Source organism: Girardinichthys multiradiatus, chromosome 9, assembly GCF_021462225.1.
Source record: "Girardinichthys multiradiatus isolate DD_20200921_A chromosome 9, DD_fGirMul_XY1, whole genome shotgun sequence".
NCBI lineage: Eukaryota > Metazoa > Chordata > Actinopteri > Cyprinodontiformes > Goodeidae > Girardinichthys > Girardinichthys multiradiatus.
In genome coordinates this window covers 2674604-2700753 of record NC_061802.1, presented here as the reverse complement: position 1 = coordinate 2700753, position 26150 = coordinate 2674604, and the positions used below count along the sequence as shown (strand labels likewise).

General features: G+C 42.2%; 1 protein-coding gene across 9 annotated transcripts; it reads left to right on the top strand.

Annotated features, from left to right (window-relative positions):
- Positions 1-1682: 1682 nt before the first annotated feature.
- LOC124873742 (gastrula zinc finger protein XlCGF57.1-like) lies at positions 1683-26094 on the top strand. Of its 9 annotated transcripts, none has more exons than XR_007039614.1 (5): positions 1683-1893; positions 5809-6342; positions 18354-18507; positions 18595-22260; positions 23749-23855. XR_007039614.1 is itself a non-coding variant. In XM_047374665.1 (5 exons), the coding sequence occupies exons 2-5, from the start codon at positions 5892-5894 to the stop codon at positions 14991-14993; spliced, it is 1098 nt and encodes a 365-aa protein (XP_047230621.1). In that variant the 5' UTR covers positions 1686-1893; positions 5809-5891; the 3' UTR covers positions 14994-15196. The 9 variants fall into 9 exon arrangements, 7 of the variants coding, with proteins under 7 accessions (XP_047230615.1, XP_047230621.1, XP_047230616.1 ...); XR_007039613.1 differs by having other exon boundaries at positions 18354-18510; XM_047374665.1 differs by lacking the exons at positions 18354-18507; positions 18595-22260; positions 23749-23855 and adding exons at positions 14171-14419; positions 14511-14627; positions 14713-15196 and having other exon boundaries at positions 1686-1893.
- Positions 26095-26150: the final 56 nt, after the last annotated feature.

Genomic DNA, 26150 nt, shown 5'->3' with positions numbered 1-26150 from the left:
TCTCACAAAATTAGCATATCATTAAAAGGGTCTCTAAACGAGCTATGAACCTAATCATCTGAATCAACGAGTTAACTCTAAACACCTGCAAAAGATTCCTGAGGCCTTTAAAACTCCCAGCCTGGTTCATCACTCAAAACCCCAATCATGGGTAAGACTGCCGACCTGACTGCTGTCCAGAAGGCCACTATTGACACCCTCAAGCAAGAGGGTAAGACACAGAAAGACATTTCTGAACGAATAGGCTGTTCCCAGAGTGCTGTATCAAGGCACCTCAGTGGGAAGTTTGTGGGAAGGAAAAAGTGTGGCAGAAAACGCTGCACAACGAGAAGAGGTGACCGGACCCTGAGGAAGATTGTGGAGAAGGGCCGATTCCAGACCTTGGGGGACTTGCGGAAGCAGTGGACTGAGTCTGGAGTAGAAACATCCAGAGCCACCGTGCACAGGCGTGTGCAGGAAATGGGCTACAGGTGCCGCATTCCCCAGGTCAAGCCACTTTTGAACCAGAAACAGGTGGCAGAAGCGCCTGACCTGGGCTACAGAGAAGCAGCACTGGACTGTTGCTCAGTGGTCCAAAGTACTTGTTTCAGATGAAAGCAAATTCTGCATGTCATTCGGAAATCACGGTGCCAGAGTCTGGAGGAAGACTGGGGAGAAGGAAATGCCAAAATGCCAGAAGTCCAGTGTCAAGTACCCACAGTCAGTGATGGTCTGGGGTGCCGTGTCAGCTGCTGGTGTTGGTCCACTGTGTTTTATCAAGGGCAGGGTCAATGCAGCTAGCTATCAGGAGATTTTGGAGCACTTCATGCTTCCATCTGCTGAAAAGCTTTATGGAGATGAAGATTTCATTTTTCAGCACGACCTGGCACCTGCTCACAGTGCCAAAACCACTGGTAAATGGTTTACTGACCATGGTATCACTGTGCTCAATTGGCCTGCCAACTCTCCTGACCTGAACCCCATAGAGAATCTGTGGGATATTGTGAAGAGAACGTTGAGAGACTCAAGACCCAACACTCTGGATGAGCTAAAGGCCGCTATCGAAGCATCCTGGGCCTCCATAAGACCTCAGCAGTGCCACAGGCTGATTGCCTCCATGCCACGCCGCATTGAAGCAGTCATTTCTGCCAAAGGATTCCCGACCAAGTATTGAGTGCATAACTGTACATGATTATTTGAAGGTTGACGATTTTTGTATTAAAAACACTTTTCTTTTATTGGTCGGATGAAATATGCTAATTTTGTGAGATAGGAATTTTGGGTTTTCATGAGCTGTATGCCAAAATCATCCGTATTAAGACAATAAAATACCTGAAATATTTCAGTTAGTGTGCAATGAATCTAAAATATATGAATGTTAAATTTTCATCATGACATTATGGAAAATAATGAACTTTATCACAATATGCTAATATTTTGAGAAGGACCTGTATATACAGCTAAGTAATCACCTAACAGGGCAACGTTTTATAGTGTCATTAATCTGACCAGAAACTGTAAAACAAATATAGTGAAAGGTAAACCATATAAAAACAGCAGGAAGATCCTTCAGGTAGCAGTCAAGAGGATGAAGAAAATATTATCTGACACTTTCCACTGCAAATATCTGCTCTGATAACTGCAATATTGATTTTCCCCTGAGTCCATCCCTCCGATCCAGTAGGTGGCGATAAATGCAGCTAGAATCTGGTTTTCCAACCAAACCGGAAGTGGACCTGAGCTTCAGCGTTACCTTAAGCCTGGACTGAGGCAGTGTTGAGTGAGATAAATATGTGGGTCTCTGTGGGATGAGAGAGGCTACCCGCTGCTGCTGATGAAATTGTCATAATCTGAAGAAAACCCATCGTCTAGGACGAGAAAGACGCCGCTCCAGCACCAGCCTCCAGCGAACAGGTATGGATCAGCAGCGGTACTGATGTGGTTTTCCTGAGGAGAACATTGGAGGGACGTTTTAAAAGCCGCTTGCTGTTTTGAGTCTTTATTACAGGAGCTTTGTGCTCAAACTGAGCCGACAGGAAGCCTGATTCCTGCCTGATTTGGGTTCAGATTCAAATGCTAGCTGAAGGCTACAGCTAACCCTGCGGTAACCTTTAACCTACGCCCCCCATCCTTCATAAAGTCCACCAACCTCCCTCCCTTCTCCGGCCAGCCGCAGTCCTCAGCTCGGACTGAAACATCCGGTTTTACCGATTAACTGGTAGCAAGATCAACTGGTTGAGAACTATTCATATTGCAGATGTTTGTAAAGGTTAGGTGGCTGAGTCGATGCCTGATCAAAACACTGCAAACGTTAAAAACACAGGTTTGAATAATGTCGCTAGCCTTTTGGATCTACCCAGCATATGTGTATTACTCGTATGTGAGGGATGTGAATCAATATGTTAAATTTAAAGATAAAAATGTTTTAAAAAAGCGTCTAAAGAGACTGCGTCAAACAGCGGCTAAGAGTCTAAAAAGCTGAATCCGTGATCTATCACTATCTGGAGTTATTTGGACCGAAACAGACTGAAACGTGGGGCATGGCATTACAAATTAATAAACACAATTCCTTTAGTTTAACCGTGGAAATGGTGACGTCTTTCAGATCGCAATCGTACTTTGTCATGATAAAACTGACATGCTCTATAAACCTTTCAATATGTCCATTTAATTAACTAACAGTTCAAACTCATTTATCTGTCTTTTTAGTCTTAAACCATAAAATAAATAACCATGTCCGAAAAAAATCAATCGCACAAAATGAGCGCCTGAACTCGAACTTACGTCCTCAATACTAATATTGTCAGGTTGCCGTTGTTGTGATTATGATTAAAATATTTAACATTAATAATTTAATATTTTAATTAACAATAATTCGGTCTGTTAAGTGTTGTCCAGTGATGAATCAAGCTCCTGCATGACTGAATAGCAAAGCTCACACAATTTCTTAAAATACAAGAATTAATTAACAAAAATAAGTCAACTCAAAGTCAAACATATTTCAGTCAACAAACTCTTTACTTTGATAAAACAATCCAACTAAACTACCAAGCAGAATTAAAGAATAATGAAGACCAACTACGTACAATATGAACAAGTGAATCAAAGATGGTTAAAACCAAGACCAATATCATGATGCAATATTTCTATTCACTATTCTGTTATTTATGTTTGAGAACCAAGGATTATCTTGAAGAATCTGGAAATGAAGTTAAGTTAGTCTTGGAACTAATTTAGGCAATAATTGGTATATCTTCAGACAGCCATTCACAATGTAAGATCAGATAAAACATTATTTTAATAAGATAATATTTTAAAGAATAAAACCAACCTTCTGGATGACTAATTCTCAACTGTGTCTAATTAGCTGCCTTTATTTATTAAAATAATATTTAAAGAAATATTACTTTAAATAAAACCAACAACCTTCTTGGAGAAATGACTCTTAACTGGTGTTTAATTAGTTATCACATTTAGTAAAATAATATTCAGGGAAATATTATTTTCCTAGATTGGAAACTAACAACCTTTCTGGATAAATGATTCTTAATGGATTCGTAATATGGCGGCCAGTTACGTATTACCTTAGCTGTTCGCTGCTGAAGCTAAGAAAAGAAGCTTGTAGCTTGTTATCATCCCTTTAAAATCAAACATGAGCTGATCAGCTAGTCTGCTAGCACTTAGCTGAGTTTTCTCAACACAAACGTCATTAAATTAACATTATTTAGATTATTTAACTCTAAATTAATCTTCTCTGCCCAAACACTACCTGTACATGAACCGTGCTGAGATAAAGGCTTCTGGGCGACTAGTTGAGGGAAGCGAAGCTGTCTGGTCATCCACTGAACTATACAACAAAGGGACGTTCGGCTCCTTCAGTGGCCGCGGTGCAGCAGGGTAGATCTCACTACCTAGACGTGCACGCAGGAAGGCGCTCGGTGCTGCGGACCCGATGCCTTGTTCTCCAGGCCATGGGGAAAAGTCTGCTTCCATTAGACTGCTTCTGGAGGCCTCAGAAGAAAAGTCGAGCCACGCTTGTCTTATTACACCCCTTTATGAATGAATGCTGGGTACCCAAACGGCAATTACTTAACTGTGTTGCTTATGATCGACGTGATTGCAGTCACTTTTGGATCCAAGTTGAAGAGTTATGTGTGCTCACTGACAAGGTACATTCGCATGTTGTGTCTCTCTGTCCGGTTCTCCTGCTGGAAATCCGTGTGGTTGAGGCCGCCATGTTGGAACACGGCATTTTTGTTCAAACAGTGATGGCACGGGGGTCAGCTATGATTCCTCCTCTTCCTGGACTGGTTTAGGCACAAGTTAATGTGACACTGGAAGGTGTAGAAAAGTTCATCCTGGCCTTCGATTATGTATGGTTCAGAGTCCACGATCATGTTTGTTGTAATCGATGGCTGGGGTCCCAACACCGCCTTACCGACCTGTTACTGATTCTCAGACAACTGACAGCTGTTGGGCCTTTGGGAGACGGACCCAGATCAACTGGTGACATTTCTAACAGAGTCCGGTGATCATGGGGATAATCTTAGTCCCAATAGTCAGTTTGAGTCAATATATTGATGCAATGCTGATGTTAACAACTAAGATAAATGTTTCTGTGTTGCCTCTTACAATGGAGTATTAGGGTCACTTGGATGCAAACAAGATCAAGAATGTTCTGTAGTTTACCGGTTTAAAGTTAAAAATGAAGAGACAAAAATATACCAACAATGAGGAGGACAACATGCAAAAACAGGCTTTTATTCTAATAATACAATAGAAATATGAAACCAGTTAAAAACAATACTTACTACACTAGTAACAACATCACTTAAAAAACTGTCGTTTAGCTGTTATAATACTGAACTATATGATACAGGTTAGGGGGGTCAAAGTAACAAAAATTAACTGCAAATGAATTGAAGGTGTGAAATGCTGAACATGGTAAAATTAAGTGCCGTAAAAACCAACATGTAATTAAATTTGCCTTTGTGAAAATTAAAATCTGTGAATTTGGAGGTCATTAAAATGAGGTAAATATTAATTTTATAAATATTGAGGTTATCAAATTTAATGTTTCCTGCTTTCATTCTCTGCTTTTATTTTTAGCGCCTCCATATTTACCATTTTTGTTACTTCTGGTAGATCAGAATACGGCAGCAGACTCAACGCGACATCTATTAGTGCTGGACAGCTATTAAAATTCCTAATCAGGATTAATTGAACTGTTATGTGCAAAATTCAGTAATGATTCAGAAGTTGTTTTACTGCCTTCTTTTAAACTAACATTTATATGAACAGTAGTTGTGTAAAATTATTTGGTTTGCAAACAGTTCAAACAAATAAGAGGCTCATTAACTGCAACATTCAAAAGTAAATGCATATTTATTATGGTTGAATAGTTATCAGATGTTTAAATAAACAACTGAATAAGAAACCACCACAAATGAGTAATGCACATAAATTAGTTTTGACCCTTGTGAGTTTCCATACCACGGCATAAACCACCGCAGTTCATTTCTCTCGTCCTCTCTGCACTCTCCAGCAATATTTAGAAAATTAATTTAGAAACTAATTTGGACCTTAACTTGACTGTCAGAGGAAGGAGGTCCACCTCACCACTCCAGTCAAGCTACCAGTGGAACGCTGAAGTTTCTCCATGTTCTCCCCTCCCTGCTCCTCCTGTCTGCGTCTGCACGGCGCAGCCTCACATCATGACTTGAATAGACGGGTTCCTCCACTATACATTGGAAACGATAGAGAGGGAGATGTGAAGTCACATTAGTCAGTGAGGTTATTAATGTTTTCCATGGTCTGTTTTCACTCCAGCCTCCTGACCTCTACCTGACCAGCACCTCTGTGACCACTAGAGAAAATCCAGTTTGGTCCAAAAGGAATCAAAACGTCTGAGGATGATGGAAGATCTAGTGGAACCAGATCTTCTGTCGATAAAGGAAGAACAAGAACCGGAGCTTGTACAAGTAAAGGAGGAAGGAGAGTTTCTGAAGATAAAGGAAGAAGAGGAAGAACCAGAACCAGCGCAGATAAAGAAAGAAGAGGAGGAACCAGCGCCTTTTCATTTAAAGGTGGAGGAAGAACCCGAACATCTGCATGTTAAGAAGGAAGAGGAGGAAGCAGAACCTCCTCAGATGAAGGAGGAAGAGGAGAAACTCGGCATCAGTCTTGATGAAGAGCAGCCTGGACTGAAGCAACAGGCCGATACCTGTATGCAGACTCTTGTTTTTAAAGTGAAAGACCACAGAGAACAAGAACCAAGCAGTATCTGTCTTCTCACTGAGAACTCTGCTGAAACTGAGAACCTAAAGCAGGAAGGAAACGATGAAGACTCGGGATCAAGCCGAGGTAAGTCTTTTTCCCAGAGTTCCTTGCTCACTTACAGGTGGACATTTTATTATCTTTGTTGGAAAACAGATTTGCTGACTGTCCACACATCAGTCAGTCAAATCAGCCTTATTTATGACTGGGAAGTGTAGCAGAAAGTTCTGAAGACCTTTGTGTATTCAGGATGTCTGGTCCACAGGTAACGGCAGCAGGAGAAGATAGAGGTATCACTTGTTTTAGTTCTCGCTTCTTTTCTACTGAAGACCTGACAAATCAAGTGGACTCAGAACATTCAGATTTTTAACTACCAATAAGAGAACATTAAATTAGATCTAACATGGACCGGTAGCCAATGCAGACACTTTATCGGTGAGCTCTCTTTCTGGTCCTCATCAGAACCCCTGCAGCTGGGTTCTGAACTAGCTTGAATCGAGCTAAAGTTCTGTTAGGAGGACCAGAAAGCAGATCATTACAACAGTTTCTTCTACATTTTCTGCATTGGACTGACCCCCAAAACAAACTGGATCGGATTTGGTGCACGATCCAACGGAAAATCAGGTCGCATGATTTCCATAGCATGTTGGTTGGACCTACTCGCTGGATTGGTTGGTAGGACCTACTCTGCAATGGGACGGGAATCTGATGAGTCCGTAAGGAAGAAGGACACGGTGGCAAAGTAAAAACAGATCTGCTTTGGGTAAAATACAAACTAAAACGGTGAAATCGCAAAGTGAACATTACGCACTTTTCGATCGCGTTGGTTGAAAATAGTTTCGCCTGGTTCGTTTTCAAGATGGACGGCGAGCAATTGGTCGTTGAGGTAGATAACATAACGGTTTTTATTTAACGCGACACACCCTTCATATAAAGACGACAGCCAGAAGGAAAGAGCACAGATGGAGATAGCAGAAGTTATGGGAATTTGTGGTGAGTATAACATATTACGTTTAAAATGTGTTTAGATTATCATTATGTAAGTGTCAAATGTGTAAAGTTTTATTGTTTTTAATATTGTATAAATATTGTAAAGCTATGTTTCATATAGTTTATAATACATAATATCTTAGTATCATCAAGAATCTGTTGGAAACGGGACAAAGATTCCACTTCTCTCGGAATTGTTCAAATGTTTTAATTTCGATTTTTAGTTTTGATACCTAGTCCACCGACCAAAAGAACAAGCCACCGAACACCAACGAAGAAGAATCTGCAGGATGTGTGCTCGCAACCACCAGTTGGCTCAGTGCAACGCTTTGAATAAGATTATCTCAAGGGGCATGACCAACATGATGAAACTCCTCGGATTCATGGTGTAGAAGTAGCAGAGTGCCCCGTCTATAACGCTCCGCGCCCGTTTACACCAGTTTTCCTCCGCTGCCTCTTTCTTTGGCTCTGACACCCAGCCACTGCAGCCAGAATCGGTTCAGTAAAACAATAAAATACATCTTATACCCATCAGAAATTGCTAACGTTAGCCAGGAAGTTGACCAGACTCCACAATGAGCTACTCCACTATGTCTAAGGACCCTGCTGCATGGTGGTGGAACCAACAAAAGACGTTTCCTTTGCTGTCAGATCTCGCTTCTCATATTTATGGGGTCAAGCTTTTTCTACACCCAGTGAACTGCAGAAAAAACTGTCTTCATTCTGTACCTGCTGCTAATCTGGACTGGGTTGTACAAGCTGTTCTTTATTTTTTTGATATTCTGCACCAGGTTAGCCCAGTAGCATGTGTAAGTAGCTGCAGCAATAGAAACTGTGTAAGGATTATGATGATTGATTAATTAATATTTATCAAAGTATAATAAAAAAATCATAATTCAGAAAAATAATTTCTTAACCAAAAATCATTACTTATGAATAGAAACCAGAGATGTCCTCTTAATAATTACAATTAGTTCAGTATCATTCATATTTTATTATTATTAACGAAAACCATGGTAAATATAACCGTTTAATTAACCACTTCACCGAAGGTGGGGAACTTTGACAGTGTTTATTTTGAGCAAGAGTGATTTATCTAACAATAAATGCTTTATCTACGTGAATATTTATGAAATCACCTGCCCTGATACAACTCGCTATTCTGATTCAATAATCTTCACCTAATCAAGCATGCAAACATTCTACACAAAAGGGGTAAAATAACTAACTAAACAAGATAAAACAACATTGAGTCTGTATGAAAGTCAAACCAGCAGTTATGACAAAAACAAGAGAAAATATGGTGCCGGGCGAAGCTTTGGGAACAGCCTCCACCAGGCTGCAGTCATAAAACCCCCAAAGTTGGAGCTCAGTGAAACATAAAGGGTCATAAAACTTTTAGGCGTCAACCAGTGGAAAAACACGAAGAGTGAAGACAATGGAGGTTCTAGCAGTCCAACTTTAAGTTCACCTGAGTCTGCGCTCGGTGTTCAAACAGTGAGACACACAAAGCTTCAAAGCGCAGCGGCTTTCAGAGTCCAACAGCAATCAAAGTTTCAATAAGACATTTCATGCACATACAACTTAGAACACACTGGACTATAAGTGGTGATTCTAAATCGCCCTAAAATCCTCCTCTATCCTGCCCAAGCTATCTCTAATAGAAATAAAAACAAAACGGGATTACTTGGTGTCGTCTTCTCTGGAGCAGGGGGAGAGAGGGTAGTTTGTTATGCGTCCGTAACAAACTCAAAGACGGTCGGCTTCCTTCCTTTGGCAAAAGAGAAAAATATGACGGACCGTCAGCAGTTGACTGGAACAAAAACAAAGAGGAAAATCTCGTCTCCTTGGAAAACCTCCGTGGGTTTTTCTTGGGTTGCGTGTTAAATCCACGCCTTCGATCAGTAAAGTAAAACTTGCTGGTCTTCCTATCCCGGCAAGCCTTTAGCTTGTTGATCTTCTCATGACTTTGGCAAGTGAGGAGAATGAATGAAAACCCACGTGTGGTTTCTTCTCCAGAATGATGCGCGCCTCCGTTGCGTGGAACCCATTACTCGGTTTCCAGTGAAAGAAAAAGCAATAGTGGAGCGTGTCACGTGTTCTTATGGCTCACTGTGACATCAGAGCTGCGACACCCACTTCCTGTTAATTGCAATGCATGCTGGGAGATAGTAAACAATGGTCCAACAACTGGATATGTGTAAATGTTGTTGTGTCCCAGCCATGAATGAACCATGGACTTGAACTGTACACAGAGAACTACATAGTGGTAAAAAACACCTGAATTCCCTAACGCTTATGGTTGTTGAGACTTTAGTTCTTGGTTCCTAAACACAAATATCCACACTGGATATTGTGAAATCATTGCATTGTTTTTATTGGTCCCCTTTTCCCTTTATTTGTTTATAGTTAATTAGTTTTCCTCATTCCTTGTTTCATTGTTTCTAGCCCAGTTAAAATATTTCAGTTTATAAGTATTTAACTTGGAGTTGAATTGTTTTTGTTAATACATTTTTTTGAATTTGGAGAGAAGTTGTTTGTGTTTATTCCACATGTGTGCTCAGCTTTCCTCTTTCATCCGTTGTTCCATAATACCACCGCCATGTTGGGCTGCTATTCATGAGGCAATACAAGACAGATCCAAAACGTTCATATAATTAAAATTCATTGAGAAGTTCAGACTATTTCATCCAGATATTATTCTGGTTAGCTAGCTCATTTAAACCATGTCGTCTTTTTTGACCCTTCCTTTTAAAAGCATCAGAATTTAGATCGAAACGAGGAATCAAGACCGGAATTGTTCAAATTCAGACGATGCCCAACACTTATTATAATGTATTTGTATGAATATATTTTTAAAATATTATCACAAAACTTTAATGAAGCTTGTTTACAACATATGAACTTTGACAATAGTCAAGCAAACTGACACCTTCCTCAATGTAAAAAACACTTATTTTTCATGCAATACAGCTTTTACCAAAAATATGCACAAAAAAAGCAAATACACTTCTGCCAAAACATATCACACCATTCTGCTTCACCATGGCGCACTTTCTTCCACAGGCATGAAATACTGGCTCAGACATAACAAGTGGCTCCATGTGTTGCTCTGACTCTTCATTTTCTTCCAACAACATCTGTCATTTGGAGCCACCAAGAAGTTGTGTAGAATGCATTCTGCAACTACTGATGTGTCCACATGTTGTGGTATCAAGTTAATGCAATGTCTGAGAATCCTTCACCTAGCTTCATCAACCATCCTTGCACTAGACAATCTGTAATTTAATATTCTCATGGTCTGAGGTAGTGTCTGACTGAGGTATGGCCTCATCAGGGAGGTTTTTGTGGAAATGCAGCATCATCCACCATATCAAACAGAACTTTACCAAGGTGAGGAACTCCAACGTTGTTTTGGATTTCCATTCGCTATCCCTATACCCAGATCAGACCCCGTGTAGACTACTCCATCACTGGCCCGTCCATCACTGACCCTTCCAAAGTCCCCCACCTGAATAAACCTAATCCTGTAATCAGCATCAACCAGAGACAAAAGCACGATAGAAGAAGTGTTTTGTAATTAAAAAAATCTGACTGGCTGATTTGGGTGGTACTTGTATGCCAACATGCTTCCCATCCACTGCTCCCAGACACTTTGGGAAGTTCCTTTTTTCCCAGAATCTTTGGGCCACCGCTTTCTAACCTTTCTGTGATGACAAAGGGGTGAACTGCTCCATCATGACCCTCTTAATGGTGTCACACATATGCACACTGCTCTCAGCTTTGATCACCCAGGTGGTAACTGAAGGCTAGGCTGACCATGGATTCCCCAAAGCCAAATACCTGTGATGGAATAGAAAACAAAAGGTAGATGTTACATTTAGGAAAACCTCAATACCAATGAAGCTGGGACATTGTGTAAGGGTGCATTCAGACCGAACGCGAATGACGCGCCCGGAGTGATTCACATGTTATACCTACAGTACAGACCAAAAGTTTGGACACACCTTCTCATTCAAAGAGTTTGCTTTTTTTTCATGACTATGAATATTGTAGCTTCACACTGAAGGCATCAAAACTATGAATTAACACATGTGGAATTATATACTGAACAAAAAAGTGTGAAACAACTGAAAATATGTCTTATATTCTAGGTTCTTCAAAGTAGCCACCTTTTGCTTTGATTACTGCTCCGCACACTCTTGGCATTCTGTTGATGAGCTTCAAGAGGTCGTCACCTGAAATGGTTTTCCAACAGTCTTGAAGGAGTTTCCAGAGATGCTTAGCACTTGTTGACCCTTTTGCCTTCACTCTGTGGTCCAGCTCAACCCAAACCATCTCGATTGGGTTCAGGTCCGGTGACTGTGGAGGCCAGGTCATCTAGCGCAGCACCCCATCACTCTCCTTCTTGGTCAAATAGCCCTTACACAGCCTGGAGGTGTGTTTGGGGTCATTGTCCTGTTGAAAAATAAATGATGGTCCAACTAAACGCAAACCGGGTGGAATAGCATGCCGCTGAAAGATGCTGTCGTAGCCATGCTGGTTCAGTATGCCTTCAATTTTGAATAAACCCCCAACTGTGTCACCAGCAAAGCACCCCCACACCATCACACCTCCTCCTCCATGCTTCATGGTGGGAACCAGGCATGTAGAGTCCATCCGTTCACCTCTTCTGCGTCGCACAAAGACACGGTGGTTGGAACCAAAGATCTCAAACTTGGACTCATCAAACCAAAGCACAGATTTCCACTGGTCTAATGTCCATTCTTTGTGTTCTTTAGTCCAAACAAGTCTCTTCTGCTTGTTGCCTGTCCTCAGCAGTGGTTTCCTAGCAGCTATTTTACCACGAAGGCCTGATTCACACAGTCTCCTCTTAACAGTTGTTCTAGAGATGTGTCTGCTGCTAGAACTCTGTGTGGCATTGACCTGTTCTCTAATCTGAGCTGCTGTTAACCTGCGATTTCTGAGGCTGGTGACTCGGATGAACTTATCGTCCGCAGCAGAGGTGACTCTTGGTCTTCCTTTCCTGGGGCGGACCTCATGTGAGCCAGTTTCTTTGTAGCGCTTGATGGTTTTTGCGACTGCACTTGGGGACACTTTCAAAGTTTTCCCAATTGTTTGGACTGACTGACCTTCATTTCTTAAAGTAATGATGGCCACTCGTTTTTCTTTACTTAGCTGCTTTTTTCTTGCCATAATACAAATTCTAACAGTCTATTCAGTAGGACTATCAGCTGTGTACTGTATCCACCGTGCACAGGCGTGTGCTGGAAATGGGCTACAGGTGCCGCATTCCCCAGGTCAAGCCACTTTTGAACCAGAAACAGCGGCAGAAGCGCCTGACCTGGGCTACAGAGAAGCAGCACTGGACTGTTGCTCAGTGGTCCAAAGTACTTTTTTCAGATGAAAGCAAAATCTGCATGTCATTCGGAAATCACGGTGCCAGAGTCTGGAGGAAGACTGGGGAGAAGGAAATGCCAAAATGCCAGAAGTCAAGTGTCAAGTACCCACAGTCAGTAATGGTCTGGGGTGCTGTGTCGGCTGCTGGTGTTGGTCCACTGTGTTTTATCAAGGGCAGGGTCAATGCAGCTAGTTATCAGGAGATGTTGGAGCACTTCATGCTTCCATCTGCTGAAAAGCTTTATGGAGATGAAGATTTCATTTTTCAGCACGACCTGGCACCTGCTCACAGTGCCAAAACCACTGGTAAATGGTTTACTGACCATGGTATCACTGTGCTCAATTGGCCCTCCAACTTTCCTGACCTGAACCCCATAGAGAATCTGTGGGATATTGTGAAGAGAACGTTGAGAGACTCAAGACCCAACACTCTGGATGAGCTAAAGGCCGCTATCGAAGCATCCTGGGCCTCCATAAGACCTCAGCAGTGCCACAGGCTGATTGCCTCCATGCCACGCCGCATTGAAGCAGTCATTTCTGCAAAAGGATTCCCGACCAAGTATTGAGTGCATAACTGTACATGATTATTTGAAGGTTGACGTTTTTTGTATTAAAAAGACTTTTCTTTTATTGGTCGGATGAAATATGCTAATTTTGTGAGATAGGAATTTTGGGTTTTCATGAGCTGTATGCCAAAATCATCCATATTAAGACAATAAAAGACCTGAAATATTTCAGTTAGTGTGCAATGAATCTAAAATATATGAATGTTAAATTTTCATCATGACATTATGGAAAATAATGAACTTTATCACAATATGCTAATATTTTGAGAAGGACCTATATGTAGAGGCGCATACAGGAGCAAAGCGATGCGAAGGACTCGTTTCAAGCGATGCGATTAGGACGAATAGAGCAAGTGAAATCGAAGCAAAACGCGCGATAGGTGGGAAGCGAATTTTGCTGGAGTGGAAAAATCTGAACTTTTTTTTTTCAATTCGCATCACGTTAACCAATCAAGGAATGGATGTTTCTGTGACGTATGGTGAAGCACCGCAGCGGAGATAAGGCTGTTTTCATTGAAGATGGAAGACAAGATTATAGTGGCGGTTTGTGGTAGGTCTGAATTGTATGACTCAGCCAATTATTATAATCGAGACAAGTACAGAAAGGACCTAGCCTGGAAAAGAGTCAGTGAGAAGACTGGAGTAGCAGGTAAAACTTTTAACTTCAAACTTTAAACCACTAGATAGCGCCATTGCACTACTGTATTTTGGCAAATTGTTTAGCAAAATTCGGGGTGGAAAATAACCTGGATAGCATTTTTTTTTTTACCAAAGCATAATAATAATAATAATAAGACAATATCATAATTCATCCATGACATTGCCCCCACAGGCAGGCTACACCACCCCCACTCCGAATGCGAGGAAAGTGTGGTTGCTACCAATTTAAGCCTGTTTCTGGAATACACAAATATTCATGTGCTTTGTATCTCACAAATGATGCATCTCTATATTTTCAGAGGACGTGTGCTGCAAAAAACGTAAGGGATTGCAGGACACATACCTGAGGGAGAGAAGGAAGGAGCTGGAGAGCAGGAGGAGTGGAGGAGCAGCAGGTGCGGTGAACAAGTGGAGGTTCTCTGCTGTCCTGTCATGCCTCGACCCCTTCGTGACTGCTCGGCCCACCACCAGCAACACAGACCGGGTCGAGGAGGAGGCAGAGGACCTAACTGCACCAGCGCAAGACCAAGAGACATCGGAGACAAAAGGTATGTTGCCAAACCACATTTAATAATGAAAAACAACATTAACTTTGACTACTGTTAATATTACACTAGCATGTCATGTCTCTTTTTACAGAAACAAATCGTGATGACACAGAGGACAGGTCCCCTCCAGCTGAAACACCTGCTAAATCATCGGTCTCTGAGTTTCAGGTCCCTGCTTCTTCATCCCCTGCTGCATGCACTCCCATAGGTGTGTACATGTCACAGTACGGTGTAGACACATCAACACACTAGCACTGTGTGGAATCTAATTTAAAAACTGTGTAATCTTGCAGGAAGGAGGAAGAGAGTGCGACCCCGGGAGGACCCATCTGCGGTGGAACGTGCGCTTCTGGGAGCCCTCCAGAACCAGCCACCACCACCACCACCACCACCACCTCCCCCACCAACACCCATACGGGTCTTCTCCCCCAATGAACATTTCCTCATCAGTTTAGCTCAATCCCTGGACAGACTGCCACCACATGAGCAAGATCTATTGAAACTGCAAATAATGAAAGTCATTGTTGACCATAGCACAGTTGTGCTCAATTTGGAACATCTGGACCCCCAATAAGTTTTTTAAAATGTTTTCATTTACGTGGCAGTTTCTCCAGGGATGGACCTAACTTCCTCTCCTTCCTTCTCTCCATGCCATTCCTTTTCTTCATCCAAGTTCTCTCTGTACTTGTCTCCCACAATGTGTTGAGTCATACAACTCTGGCAGTTATGTAAATAGTTTGTGTATTTATTGTAATAAATTTTGGTACTTGCAAATAATGTAGCTCCAATCATTTCTGAAATGCATTCTACTGTTAACCACATAGGTAAATAATACATAAACAACACACATTTTCCAATGGTACTTTTTGAGAAACTAATAGCATCGGAAATAATGATTCAGCTAAGTTGGAGACGCAGAGATCCCTATAAATTTAAATAAAATATAGGTGCATTTTTGCTTCTTCTACTTAATGAAATGATGGGAGAATCATCATTTCATTCAGCTGGTTGGAGATGTTGAAATACACTCAAATTTCTGATGCAAAGATGCATCTAAAATGTATAAGCAACTCTACGTCACCAACTATGCTTCATGGATTAATGATCATTTGATTCATCTGGGTTGGAGATGAAGGGATGCATGGCAGTCAGCTCTGCAGATGCCTGCTGACGAGCCATTCAGTTCATTCAGGTCTGTTGGAGGATGCTTGTAGAAGTTTTTGTGTGGTAGCTCTGGAGGCTGGAGTAGGAGACCCCTGTTCTGGAGGAAGCATCCATAGTGTGCAGGTCATACAGCACAGAGAGTAGCCACAGGAAGACACAACAGAGGACCTTTTAATTGTCAGGATGTGCATTGAGTTTCAGTGCAGCTCCTGCAAAGAAAGAAGGGAAAACGATACCTACAAACTGAAACATCACATATATAAAAAAAGACAGAAACATTCATGTACACCCAGGATGAAGGAAGGTTTGCTCTTAAGAGGTGTGTGGGTGTCTTTGAAAAAAGCCATTGAGATTTAGTCCTGAACAGGACTGTTCAATCATGCTGTGGGCTGCCATGGTACTGCTCCCCCTGCCACAAAGAATTCTTTGAGGGCATCCCTGACATGCCTTGCCTCTGTTGAGGAGTTGTTGGCAGCTGAGCATTCCCAACCTTGCAGTGGCACCTCTCCAGCTGCTGGACCCCTTGCACGCATGAAGTTTTGAAGTACACATGTGGCCTTTACACACAGCTCCACAACTTCAGTGCATACCTCAACGACACGACGATGCCACCTCCACTGTGAGGCTAGGGTGCCGAAGGAGTCCTCCACCATGAGATGGGTCCGGGAGATTATTTTAATTAAAGACCCGCTCCTTAAAGGACAGATGCCCTCATCCAGGGTAGGGCCACATCATGTTCATCCTCAGCGGGAACGCCTCATCGGCCATAAAGACATGGGGCTAGGGAACTCTGTGCTCAGCTTCAGTTAGGTGCTGTGTCAGGGGGCAGACGTAGTGTGCCAGCCCGCATAGCCTGACCAAAGGCAGAGTTGGCCAGCATCCTGCCGTCACAGGTCCGACCATAGCCCCAACATCGATGACACGGAACTGGTATCCCGTGTCCACAACTGCCAGGAGGACATTTGAGAAATCCACCTGGTACTTATAGAACTGGTCTCCAGAGTTGAGGGTTCCAGTCACCTGGATGTGCTTGCCGTCCACAGCAGAGAGGGAAGTTCCACTGGTTCAGGAACTCCTGAGCGATGGACCTCCAGTCTTTGCCATGAACTCCTCCACCAGGCAGTTCCAGACGGCAGCCACCACATGAGGGACAATGCTGCAGACAGTGGAGACTCCCACATGGAAACAATTGTCCTATAGTAGTCCCCTGTGGCAAGATACCTAAAAGGAAACAGAAAAGACATACAGTACAAACTTTACAAGATGATATCTGAATTGGAAAACTTATAAACCATAATTTAAAACTGTTTTCTCTACAGAAAGTATTTAATAGATCTAATAAAAGACCTAAAAAAACAATGTACTAACAATGTATACTTACTATTAATACTTACTTGTAGTGCTTTAAACATTAGTGCTGAAGTTTGGGTACATTTACTCACAAACTGAGTGCAAATTGCTGGCTTTGCTTTTTGGATCTTTGGATACCGAATCTTTATTGCAAAACTCTGCAGTATTGGCCATTATGTGGTGCATTAAACATAGTGGGTAACTAAACACTATAGCACAACAATGCCATATGAGTATGAAACTCCCAGCAGTTGCTCCAGGTACATCTGTTCATTTAGGAAATTATATTTTCCTGGCCGTGGAACAAAAAAGTATTACATTTTCAGATGCATATGTCACCGCCTGTAGGTGTTCCGGAGGCTTATTCGCCCCCAACGCAGGACAACAAGTCCTCAAACTGGTCCTGGATAGGTGGAAGTACCGCTGAAAGCGACCGTCATCCAGGCACAGATCTTGGAGTAGGTGGTGGTACTCTCCAAACTGGTTCTGTTTCTGGTGAATCCGGGGATGTCCACGCCAGCGGCGTTGTTTGGCTTTCCATAAATCGTAAAATTCAGGTCCGCTATGTTGAGTTGAAACCGGCAAGCAGCAGACAGAAGCTCCTCCTATTTTTGGAGAGTGGAGTGTTGTCGCTCGTTGGCCACGTGAATTGCTGGCTGAATGTCAGGCGAGTAAACGTAAATAAAAATCCTGTTCGACCTCTATCCAGTTGAATCCACTACAAAAACAAAATATTTAATGTTCAAATTGATAAGTTCTTTTTTTTTTGTGCAAATATTCATTCATTTTGAATTAGATGCTTGCAACACATTCCAAAAAAAGCAATTTCAGCCATCCTACTAGAGATGGGGTGGCTTTTGAAACACAGAGACAGACACCAATGTGGTCGTGTAGTCTACTGCCCCCTGTGGATTTGGAGAATACTACACCAATGTCAGCATAAAGTATAAACACCTACTAGGCTCGGGCTCCGTCAGCGGAGCCATATGCAACACCCTGAAGGGCAACTATAACTGAGCCTTAACATGCCCCCATACCATTACAAATGCACTTCGATAACAATCCAGATAGTTGTTTTCCTCTTTGACACAGAGGACACGACGTCCATGATTTCCAAAAACAGTTTGAAACGTAGCCTCTTCCGACCACAGCACACGTTTCCACTTTGCTTCAGTCCATCTCAGATGATTGTGGACTGTAGATGAAATCCTTCAATTCCTTGCTGTTATACATTGAGAAACGTTGGACTATTTACTCACAAAGCTGTTCACAGTGAACATCGCCCCGTCCTTGCTTGTGAACGACTCAGTTGCATATAGGTTGAGCAAATCATTGTATTCTGTTTTCATTTATGTTGTACAAAAAGTCCCAACTTCACTGGAATTGGGGTTGTAATTCATACGTGTCACTTTTTTTGTAGCTGATCTATGCAAGGATCGCAGGAGAACTCTTCGTGACGCGTTTCTCAGACACAACAAAAGAATTCAACTCCCAAGTGGATCACCCGAGTCGCCACCAAAGGACAGGAAGTACGAAGACATAATGTCCTTTTTACTGCCATATGTGCAGCCAAGGTAGTGAGTAAACCGTTTCCACCATACTAAATAAATGTTCTAAACTTATAATTTAGTGTTATATTTAAATCACTGTGTCTTTTGTAGCAGTTCAAAGAACAACCTTTGTCCCACCGGAGGTTTAAAGGGGGAAAGAACTGGGACCCCTCTATCACTAGCTGACACAGAGGAGCGGGGTATCATGCCGAGCAGCACTTATTCAACACCATCAACCTCTGGTGAAAAGAGGTCCCGTAGCCCAACGGAAACCCCATCAAGGAGACCAGCCACAAAGGCGAAGAGCACAGGAACCCCAATGGAGGACCGCATTATGTGTCTTTTGGAAAATCTCACTCCAACAAACACTCACAAAGAGTCATCTCACTTTGCTCTCAGCACAGTCCCCATATTGACTAAACTAAGTAGCCCAAGAAGGCGGAGAGCGAAGAGAGAAATCATGCGCATCTTGGATGATCTCACAGATGAACAGGAAGAGCAACAAAGAGCTACTACGTCGACATAGATTCTGCGTTCCATATGTACTCGGAATTCGGCATTTCCGACCCCTCGAATGCTCTCGAATGCCCTCGAAAGTCGGAATTACAAGTGGGAAAGTCAGGATAACACGCCCATACCCAATCTCTGCATTCAAGATGGTTGCTGCTTGCATCAATAATAGTAAAACGTTCTTACTGTGACTGTTTTTAGCAGCTCTCTATTATTTATGTAACATTTAGTCAGTCGTACACATACTACTTTTCCCTGTTTATAAGAGGAGATGTTTCAACACTATTTATATGAATGAAATGCAGCATGGAACCGTGTTATTGTTATTGTTGTAAGACTGCTGTTACAGTTGCTAGCAATACGAATGAAACAAGCAGGAAAACTGGAACACTACAACTTGGAGATGACGTAAACTATGAACATCCCAGTTCCGATTTCCGAGGATAATAGAACGCAGCAAGAGACATGATTATCCACCCAATTTACATACCACAATACTCCCCATGGCATAACAATGCCCCAGCCTCAATGGCAGATTTCCAAGCCTTTTGCCCACCCGCCTCAGTCAGCATCAGGAGTTTCCCCCTAGACCCGAATCTCAATGGGAAGACTCAAACAGCAGTCCTTTTTTATAAAAACGTCTAAGTTTGAATTTCTAGAGAACTCTGTTTGACTTTTTTTGAGTGTGTCTGTTTTCCTTAATAAAACAAGTTTAAAAAACTTGCCATGTAATGATTTCAACTAACTTTAAACCCATCTGCCAATCTTGGTTTGGGATCTATTGCGGCTCTGTAGTTTGTAGATTGCTGCCTGAGCTCCGGTCCAACAAAGGAGAGACGTTCATCCATTTTCTCTGCACTCATCTGGAAATATTGGCATTGCCTGTCCAGTCTCAGCTCTGCAACAAGATGATGAAAATCTCCTTGTCGTATTTGCTGGTTGAGGGGATGGACCCACAGAGGTCTTCTCGTCCTCAACGATAAAGTTTTTGAATATATAGTGTACTTACCCATGGTATGAGCTCAGAAGTACTTGAAAGTGAAACGGCGAACTTGTTTGAGCAGCAAGTGCAGTTTTGTGTTTACTCACAGACCAGTTTATGTTGATAAATCTGGTTGTTGTCGCGTGATGTCAGGATTTCTGGTACAAACTCTTGCGTGAATACTCTCAAGTCCGGTGGTCCATTAACGGACTGTCTGGTTGGAGCCTACATGTTTTAAAGAAATCGGATTGGATCGTGTAGAGTTGGTCGCAAGGCGTGTGTTTTGGGGATCAGAAAGAAAAGGTTGCACTGTGGCAATGTTCTTCAGATGAAGAAATGTGTTTCTGTAACATTTCGAATGTTATTTGTGAAACATAGAAGCCAATATGATGCAGATGCTTCTAAGGTGATCTGACAGATTCATTGCCAGTAATTGCCACAGATTTGATTCTTTTATTTCTCCAGTGAGGTTAAGCTTTTGTATTTGTTTTTTGTATTTTAAAGGCAATGGCAGGAATTACTTTACTGATGGTTTTTTGCTACAGAATCACACTAAGAAGGTAAAATCTCTACAGGAATGCTTTTTTAAAACACAAATAAAAAACACTTGAGAGATAAGGTTACATTGCCAGTCTTTCGAGGATTTTAGTTCGTTTAAAATCATCAGTACTGAAAAAAAAAGACAGTAGTGATCCTAAGAGGCCAACAACTTAGATGGAAGAGATGTTAACACATAAACCATAAAACTGTACAATATGAAATCCCCTGGTCCCCAAACCAGACCCCCTCCGGCCCTTGCCTGCGCCTAGAAATCCTGTCCATAAAAGTTATGAACGGGACTGGTGACAAAGGGCAGCCCTGCCGGAGTCCAACATGCACTGAGAACAGGTCCGACACAGTGCCAGGAATGCGGACCAAACTCCTGCTACGCTCCTATAGAGACCGGATGGCCCCTAATAAAGGGCCCCCAACTTTGTACTCCTGGAGCACCCCCCACAGGGCACCACAAGGGACACAGTCGAATGCCTTCTCCAAATCCACAAAACACGGTTGGGCAAACTCCCATGAACCCTCGAGTACCCTGCAGAGGGTGTAGAGTTGGTGCAGTGTTCCACGTCCGGGCGAAAACCACACTGCTCTTCCTGAAGCCGTGGTTTGACTATCAGCTGGACTCTCAATTCAATTCACTTTATTTATATAGCTCCAAATCACAACACACCCTCTCCAATATCCTGGCGTAGGCCTTACCAGGGAGGCTGAGGAGTGTGATCCCCCTATAGTTGGAACACACCCTCTGCTCACCAATCGAACCCCGAGTCCCCAGCCTCTGCTTCCACCAGGAAATGTGTGACGGCAGGATTGAGGAGATCCTCGAAGTACTCCTTCCACTCCCTGATAATGTCCCCAGTCGAGGACAGCAGCTCCCCACCCCTACTGTAAACAATGTTGGCAAAGCGCCTTCTCCCCCTCTTGAGGCGCCAGACAGTTTGCCAGAATCGCTTCGAGGCCAACCAGTAGTCCTTCTACATGGCCTCACTGAACTCCTCCCAGACCCGAGTTTTTGCCTCTGCCTCGCGGTACCCGTCAGTTGCCTCATTAGTTCCACAAGCCAACCACAGGCGACAGGACTCCTTCAGCTTGACAACATCTCTTACTGCCAGTGTCCACCACCGGGTTTAGGGATTGCCGCCGTGACAGGCACCGCAGACCTTACAGCCATAGCTACGGGCGGCAGCATTGACAGTAGAGACAGAGAACATGGTCCAGGAGTTTTGAGGAGTTCCTCAATCCAATCACAGTGACTTCTGTGGAGGAGGTGGAGCCTTAAGACTCAGGAGAAGGTGTTTTTAATCACTGACGGCAAATCACAGAGTGTGACTGAGATTCAGTACCAGATGCTGAAGGCCTTTGGCATTGTGAAACTGTCATGGTTGACACACCTCCTCAATGTTGTATGTCAAGGACTTGGAAAACACTGGCGGAGTGCTAGATTGGGGTGTGGGTTCCAAGTTTAAGGAAAGGGGACCTTTTAAATATCTTTGTGTCTTGTTCCCAACTAATGGTAGGATGGAACAGGAGGTGGACAGACAGATTGGGCCTTCACCTGCACTACTACAAGCTGTGCTCAATTTAATGGCCCTACATTCCAACCCTCACCTACGGTTATGAAATATGGATCATGACCGAAAGAACAAGATCTCGATAAAAAGGGGTCGCTATGTGCTTTCTCCTGAGGGTGGATGGATTGCGCCTGCTTCTCCGCCAAAAGTCAAGAGTCGATTGAGGTGATTCTGGCATCTGATTAAGCATCTTTTCCATGCATGTCCCACTAAGGATGGGAATTTATCGTATCTGTTATTGTTATCGTGAAAGATATGCCTTAGGAAGGATCAGTCTAAGCATTTTAAGGAGGATTTAGAGAAGAATTGATAGTTTTAATTAACAGTTTGACAAAATAACATTTGATACATAATTTCTTTTTGCATCTTTCACAGCTGCCTAATAGTGATGCAGTATTTGAAATGACATCTGCTGCTTGTCCTGTTCCACCTCTGTTCAGCTTTTCGCCACTTGCTGTGTCATTCATCCAGGGCTCAGCTTTAACTTTACGCTGTCTGGTTTTTAATGGAGCCGCTGCATCTAAAGCAGTATGTCAGAACAACACACATGCACATTAAATCTCCAACAATAAGGACTGAAACATTTTTTGGCATGATTTCTGCTAATGATTCTGAAAAGTAATTTAAGAAGTCCTTATTGTCGATACATCACAGCACATATCAATGAGTTTGAGCTCCCAAGCTTAAAACAGTCCAGGTCAAGTCTGGACAAAGAGGTTGATGGAGAAAGCTGTTATATAAATTCGGAAAAAAAACTATCACAGTTCCTCCTTCTCGACAGGAGGTCCACGGAGAGTTAAGACAAACACTATCAGGTGCCAAAAGCTCTGAAAAGACGCTGGACCCATCAATACCAACCCAGGTTCCTGTCACATAAAGCGGTCCAATCCATTAGAAGTAAAGAGATCCTTAAGGTTGAATGTGTTGTTCATTAGGGACATAGTATTTACCAGGCTATTGCTAACAGAAGCTGGTGGAACCAGGGCCTTGGCATTCCTGGGAACATGGCAGAGAGGCAGCAAATTGTGTCTGAGGTGCCAACTGTGTGCTGAAAAAAGTGTGGCTAACAAGGGACTTGACCTGGAGTGCGGCAGAGGTGATGAGGGGTCTACGACAGTAACAGAGTTTCCGAAAAGTTAACTATGTGGTTCCATTAATTTCTCCAATGGTGGACTGCCAGAAGATGTGAAGAACTGTGGCCCTTTTAGGTCATTTAATGCTAATTTAAAACGTTTTTCAGAGACTCTCCAGAGCTGCAGTCACTAATCAGGATGTCATGACAGTAGTGCTGAGTGTTTAAAGTTGTTTAAGATGATATGTATATGTGTGTGTTGGTGTTATTGGGTTATGCTTCTCTGTGTATATTTTATGAATTTGTTTTATTCTCATCTTCATCCTTTATTGTTTTTAAGCTTTTCTTTTTCTTACCTTGACCTGCTAAGGGACTGCAGTTATGAGTCAGCTGAAAGCTATAATCTGGTACACATCTGGTTCACATCAGATGGTAACATTCTTAGATACCATGAAGTCAGAGAGACATAATTATTCTAATCCCATTTGGCACAGTCCAAAGCATTTTAAATGAATCAATTGAAAAAACTTAAGTTTAATTGATTATATTTCCATTAATACCCATTTTGTATCCCTCCCCAGACACCCCAGAGCATAACCAGGAGCAGAACTCCAGTTTGGGTCAGAAGAAACCAGATACTTCACACATCAACAAGGGCAAGGATGGATCGGACACTCTCCAGATAAAAAAGGAAGATGATGGAGTCTGCATCATGTATGGTTTTACACCAGCATACTTGATTCTTCAGATGAGTTCTCAGAAAGGTGAGAAGCCTTTCTCATGTCAGGTCTGTGGAAAAACTTTTCTCTACAAAAGTAAATTGAAATACCACATGAGAACTCACACGGGTGAAAATCTGTTCTCTTGTCAGACTTGTGGAAAAACTTTCATCTGGCAAAGTAAACTGAAGGAACACATGAGAAGTCACACAGGCGAGAAGCCTTTCTCATGTCAGACATGTGGTAAAGCTTTTACTGAACAAAGTAAACTGAAACAGCACATGAGAACTCACACAGGTGAGAATCTTTTCACCTGTCAGACCTGTGGAAAAACCTTTATCTGGCATAGTCAGCTGACAGGTCACGTGAGAACACACACGGGTGAAAAGCCTTTCTCATGTGAGATCTGTGGAAGAGCTTTTACCCTGCAAAGTAAATGGAGACACCACATGAAAACGCACACAGGTGAGCTTTTCTCATGTCAGACCTGTGGAAAAGCCTTTACCTTGCAAAGTGCTTTGAGAGACCACATCAAAACTCACACAGATGAGAAGCCTTTTTCATGTCAGACTTGTGGGAAAGCTTTCATCAGGCAAAGTGCTTTGAGAGACCACATGAGGTCTCACACAGGAGAGAAGCCTTTTCTGTGTCAGACCTGTGGGAAAGCTTTTAACCGGCAAAGTAGTTTAAGTCTTCATATGAGCTTGCACACAGGTGAGAAACCGTTCTCATGTCAGATCTGTGGAAGGAAATTCAGTTTGAAAAGTCAGTTGCTTGTTCACATGAGAATTCATACTGGTGAGAAACCTTTCTCATGTCAGACCTGTGGAAGAAAATTTAGTGTGAAAGCTCGGTTGACCGTTCACATGAGAATTCACACAGGTGAGAAACTTTTCTCCTGTCAGATGTGTGGAAAAGCTTTTACCCACAAAAATTCTTTGAGTTTCCACATGAGCTCTCACACAGGTGAAAAGCCTTTCTCATGCCAGATGTGTGGAAAAGCTTTTAACATGCAAGGTGGTTTGACTCGTCACATGAGAATTCACACAGGGGAGAAGCATATATCATGTCAGACATGCGGAAAAGCTTTTAACCAGCAAAGCCATCTGACCTATCACATTAGATCTCACACAGGTGAGAAGCCTTTTTCGTGTCAAGTTTGTGCAAAGAAGTTCAGTAGAAAAGATCAGTTGAATGTTCACATGAGAACACACACAGACAAGAAGCCATAAATGTCATTCTTCTTATTTGTATTTGAGAATTGAAGGTGAACATGCAGCAGCATCATAGACTGCTACGTCATATATACATGAATAGAAAACATACATTATTTAGATTGATGGAGACCGGGATGAAATTTATCCTTCCTGATGCACTTAGCTTTGCTGTGGTGATGGTTGTTGCCCTTTGTCCTTTATTAGTGAAAAAAAGGAACCCATGATTGGCAGTTTACAGTCTGTTGTGAAGCGTTCTTGTCTGGTACCGTGGGTCCTTCCTCCCGTGCTCTGAGGCAGGATGTTGGTACTGGGCCAACATACATCTCAAACTGACAAGTTTACTGTGCAGTCTTTAAAATGGTTTAACTGAGTATCTGAGTATTTTCCAGGTCTGGAAAAAGAAAATGAAGAACGGAAACATCTTTGTATTTCTAGACTTTAATAGTTGTTCCATTACCTACATCTTATCTCCTTATTTTCTGTCAGTCTTTGGTTTTTGTACATTTGAATTTGGTCATAAAAATGTGAGGAAGCAGGACATTTGTTACTCGTCCCACCTTTGCTCTGCTGGCTGCTTCACTCTATAACCATCCTAGAAACATGGCCAGAATAAAAGGTTTCGGGTCAAAACTGAACCAAGAAAAACTGCTGTTTTTATTTCCAGTATCATATCAGAACCAGTTCTTAAATCACTGAACTGGTTCCCTGTTTATCAAAGAATCGATGTTACATTTTCCTGTTTGAGATTTGGATGGGATATCAATTTCAATTTAAACTTCCATCTAAAGTCAGATGTAAAATTGCCTTTAATATCTGTGTTTCAACATTTTTGAAGATGTTTTTAAGTGTTTGAAATATTGAATTTTTTTTTAAACCAAATTCTTAAAGAATTTTGTTATTTTCTCTTTGTCTGTCCTGTAAAACACTTGTAAATCACCTTGTGTATAAATGGTTCTGTAAATATAAAGTGGCCTTGCCTCTTGGAGCATCATTTCGGCATGATCTTGTCTTATTTCACCACTCTGCATCCTTTTAATGTTTTGACAC

Bases quoted from the DNA above. Each gene is read 5' to 3' on its own strand.
- LOC124873742 (XM_047374659.1), top strand. From the start codon at position 5,892: ATGATGGAAGATCTAGTGGAACCAGATCTTCTGTCGATAAAGGAAGAA. The intron at 6,343-23,748 runs GTAAGTCTTTTT...ATCCCTCCCCAG, and splicing joins AGACTCGGGATCAAGCCGAG to ACACCCCAGAGCATAACCAG.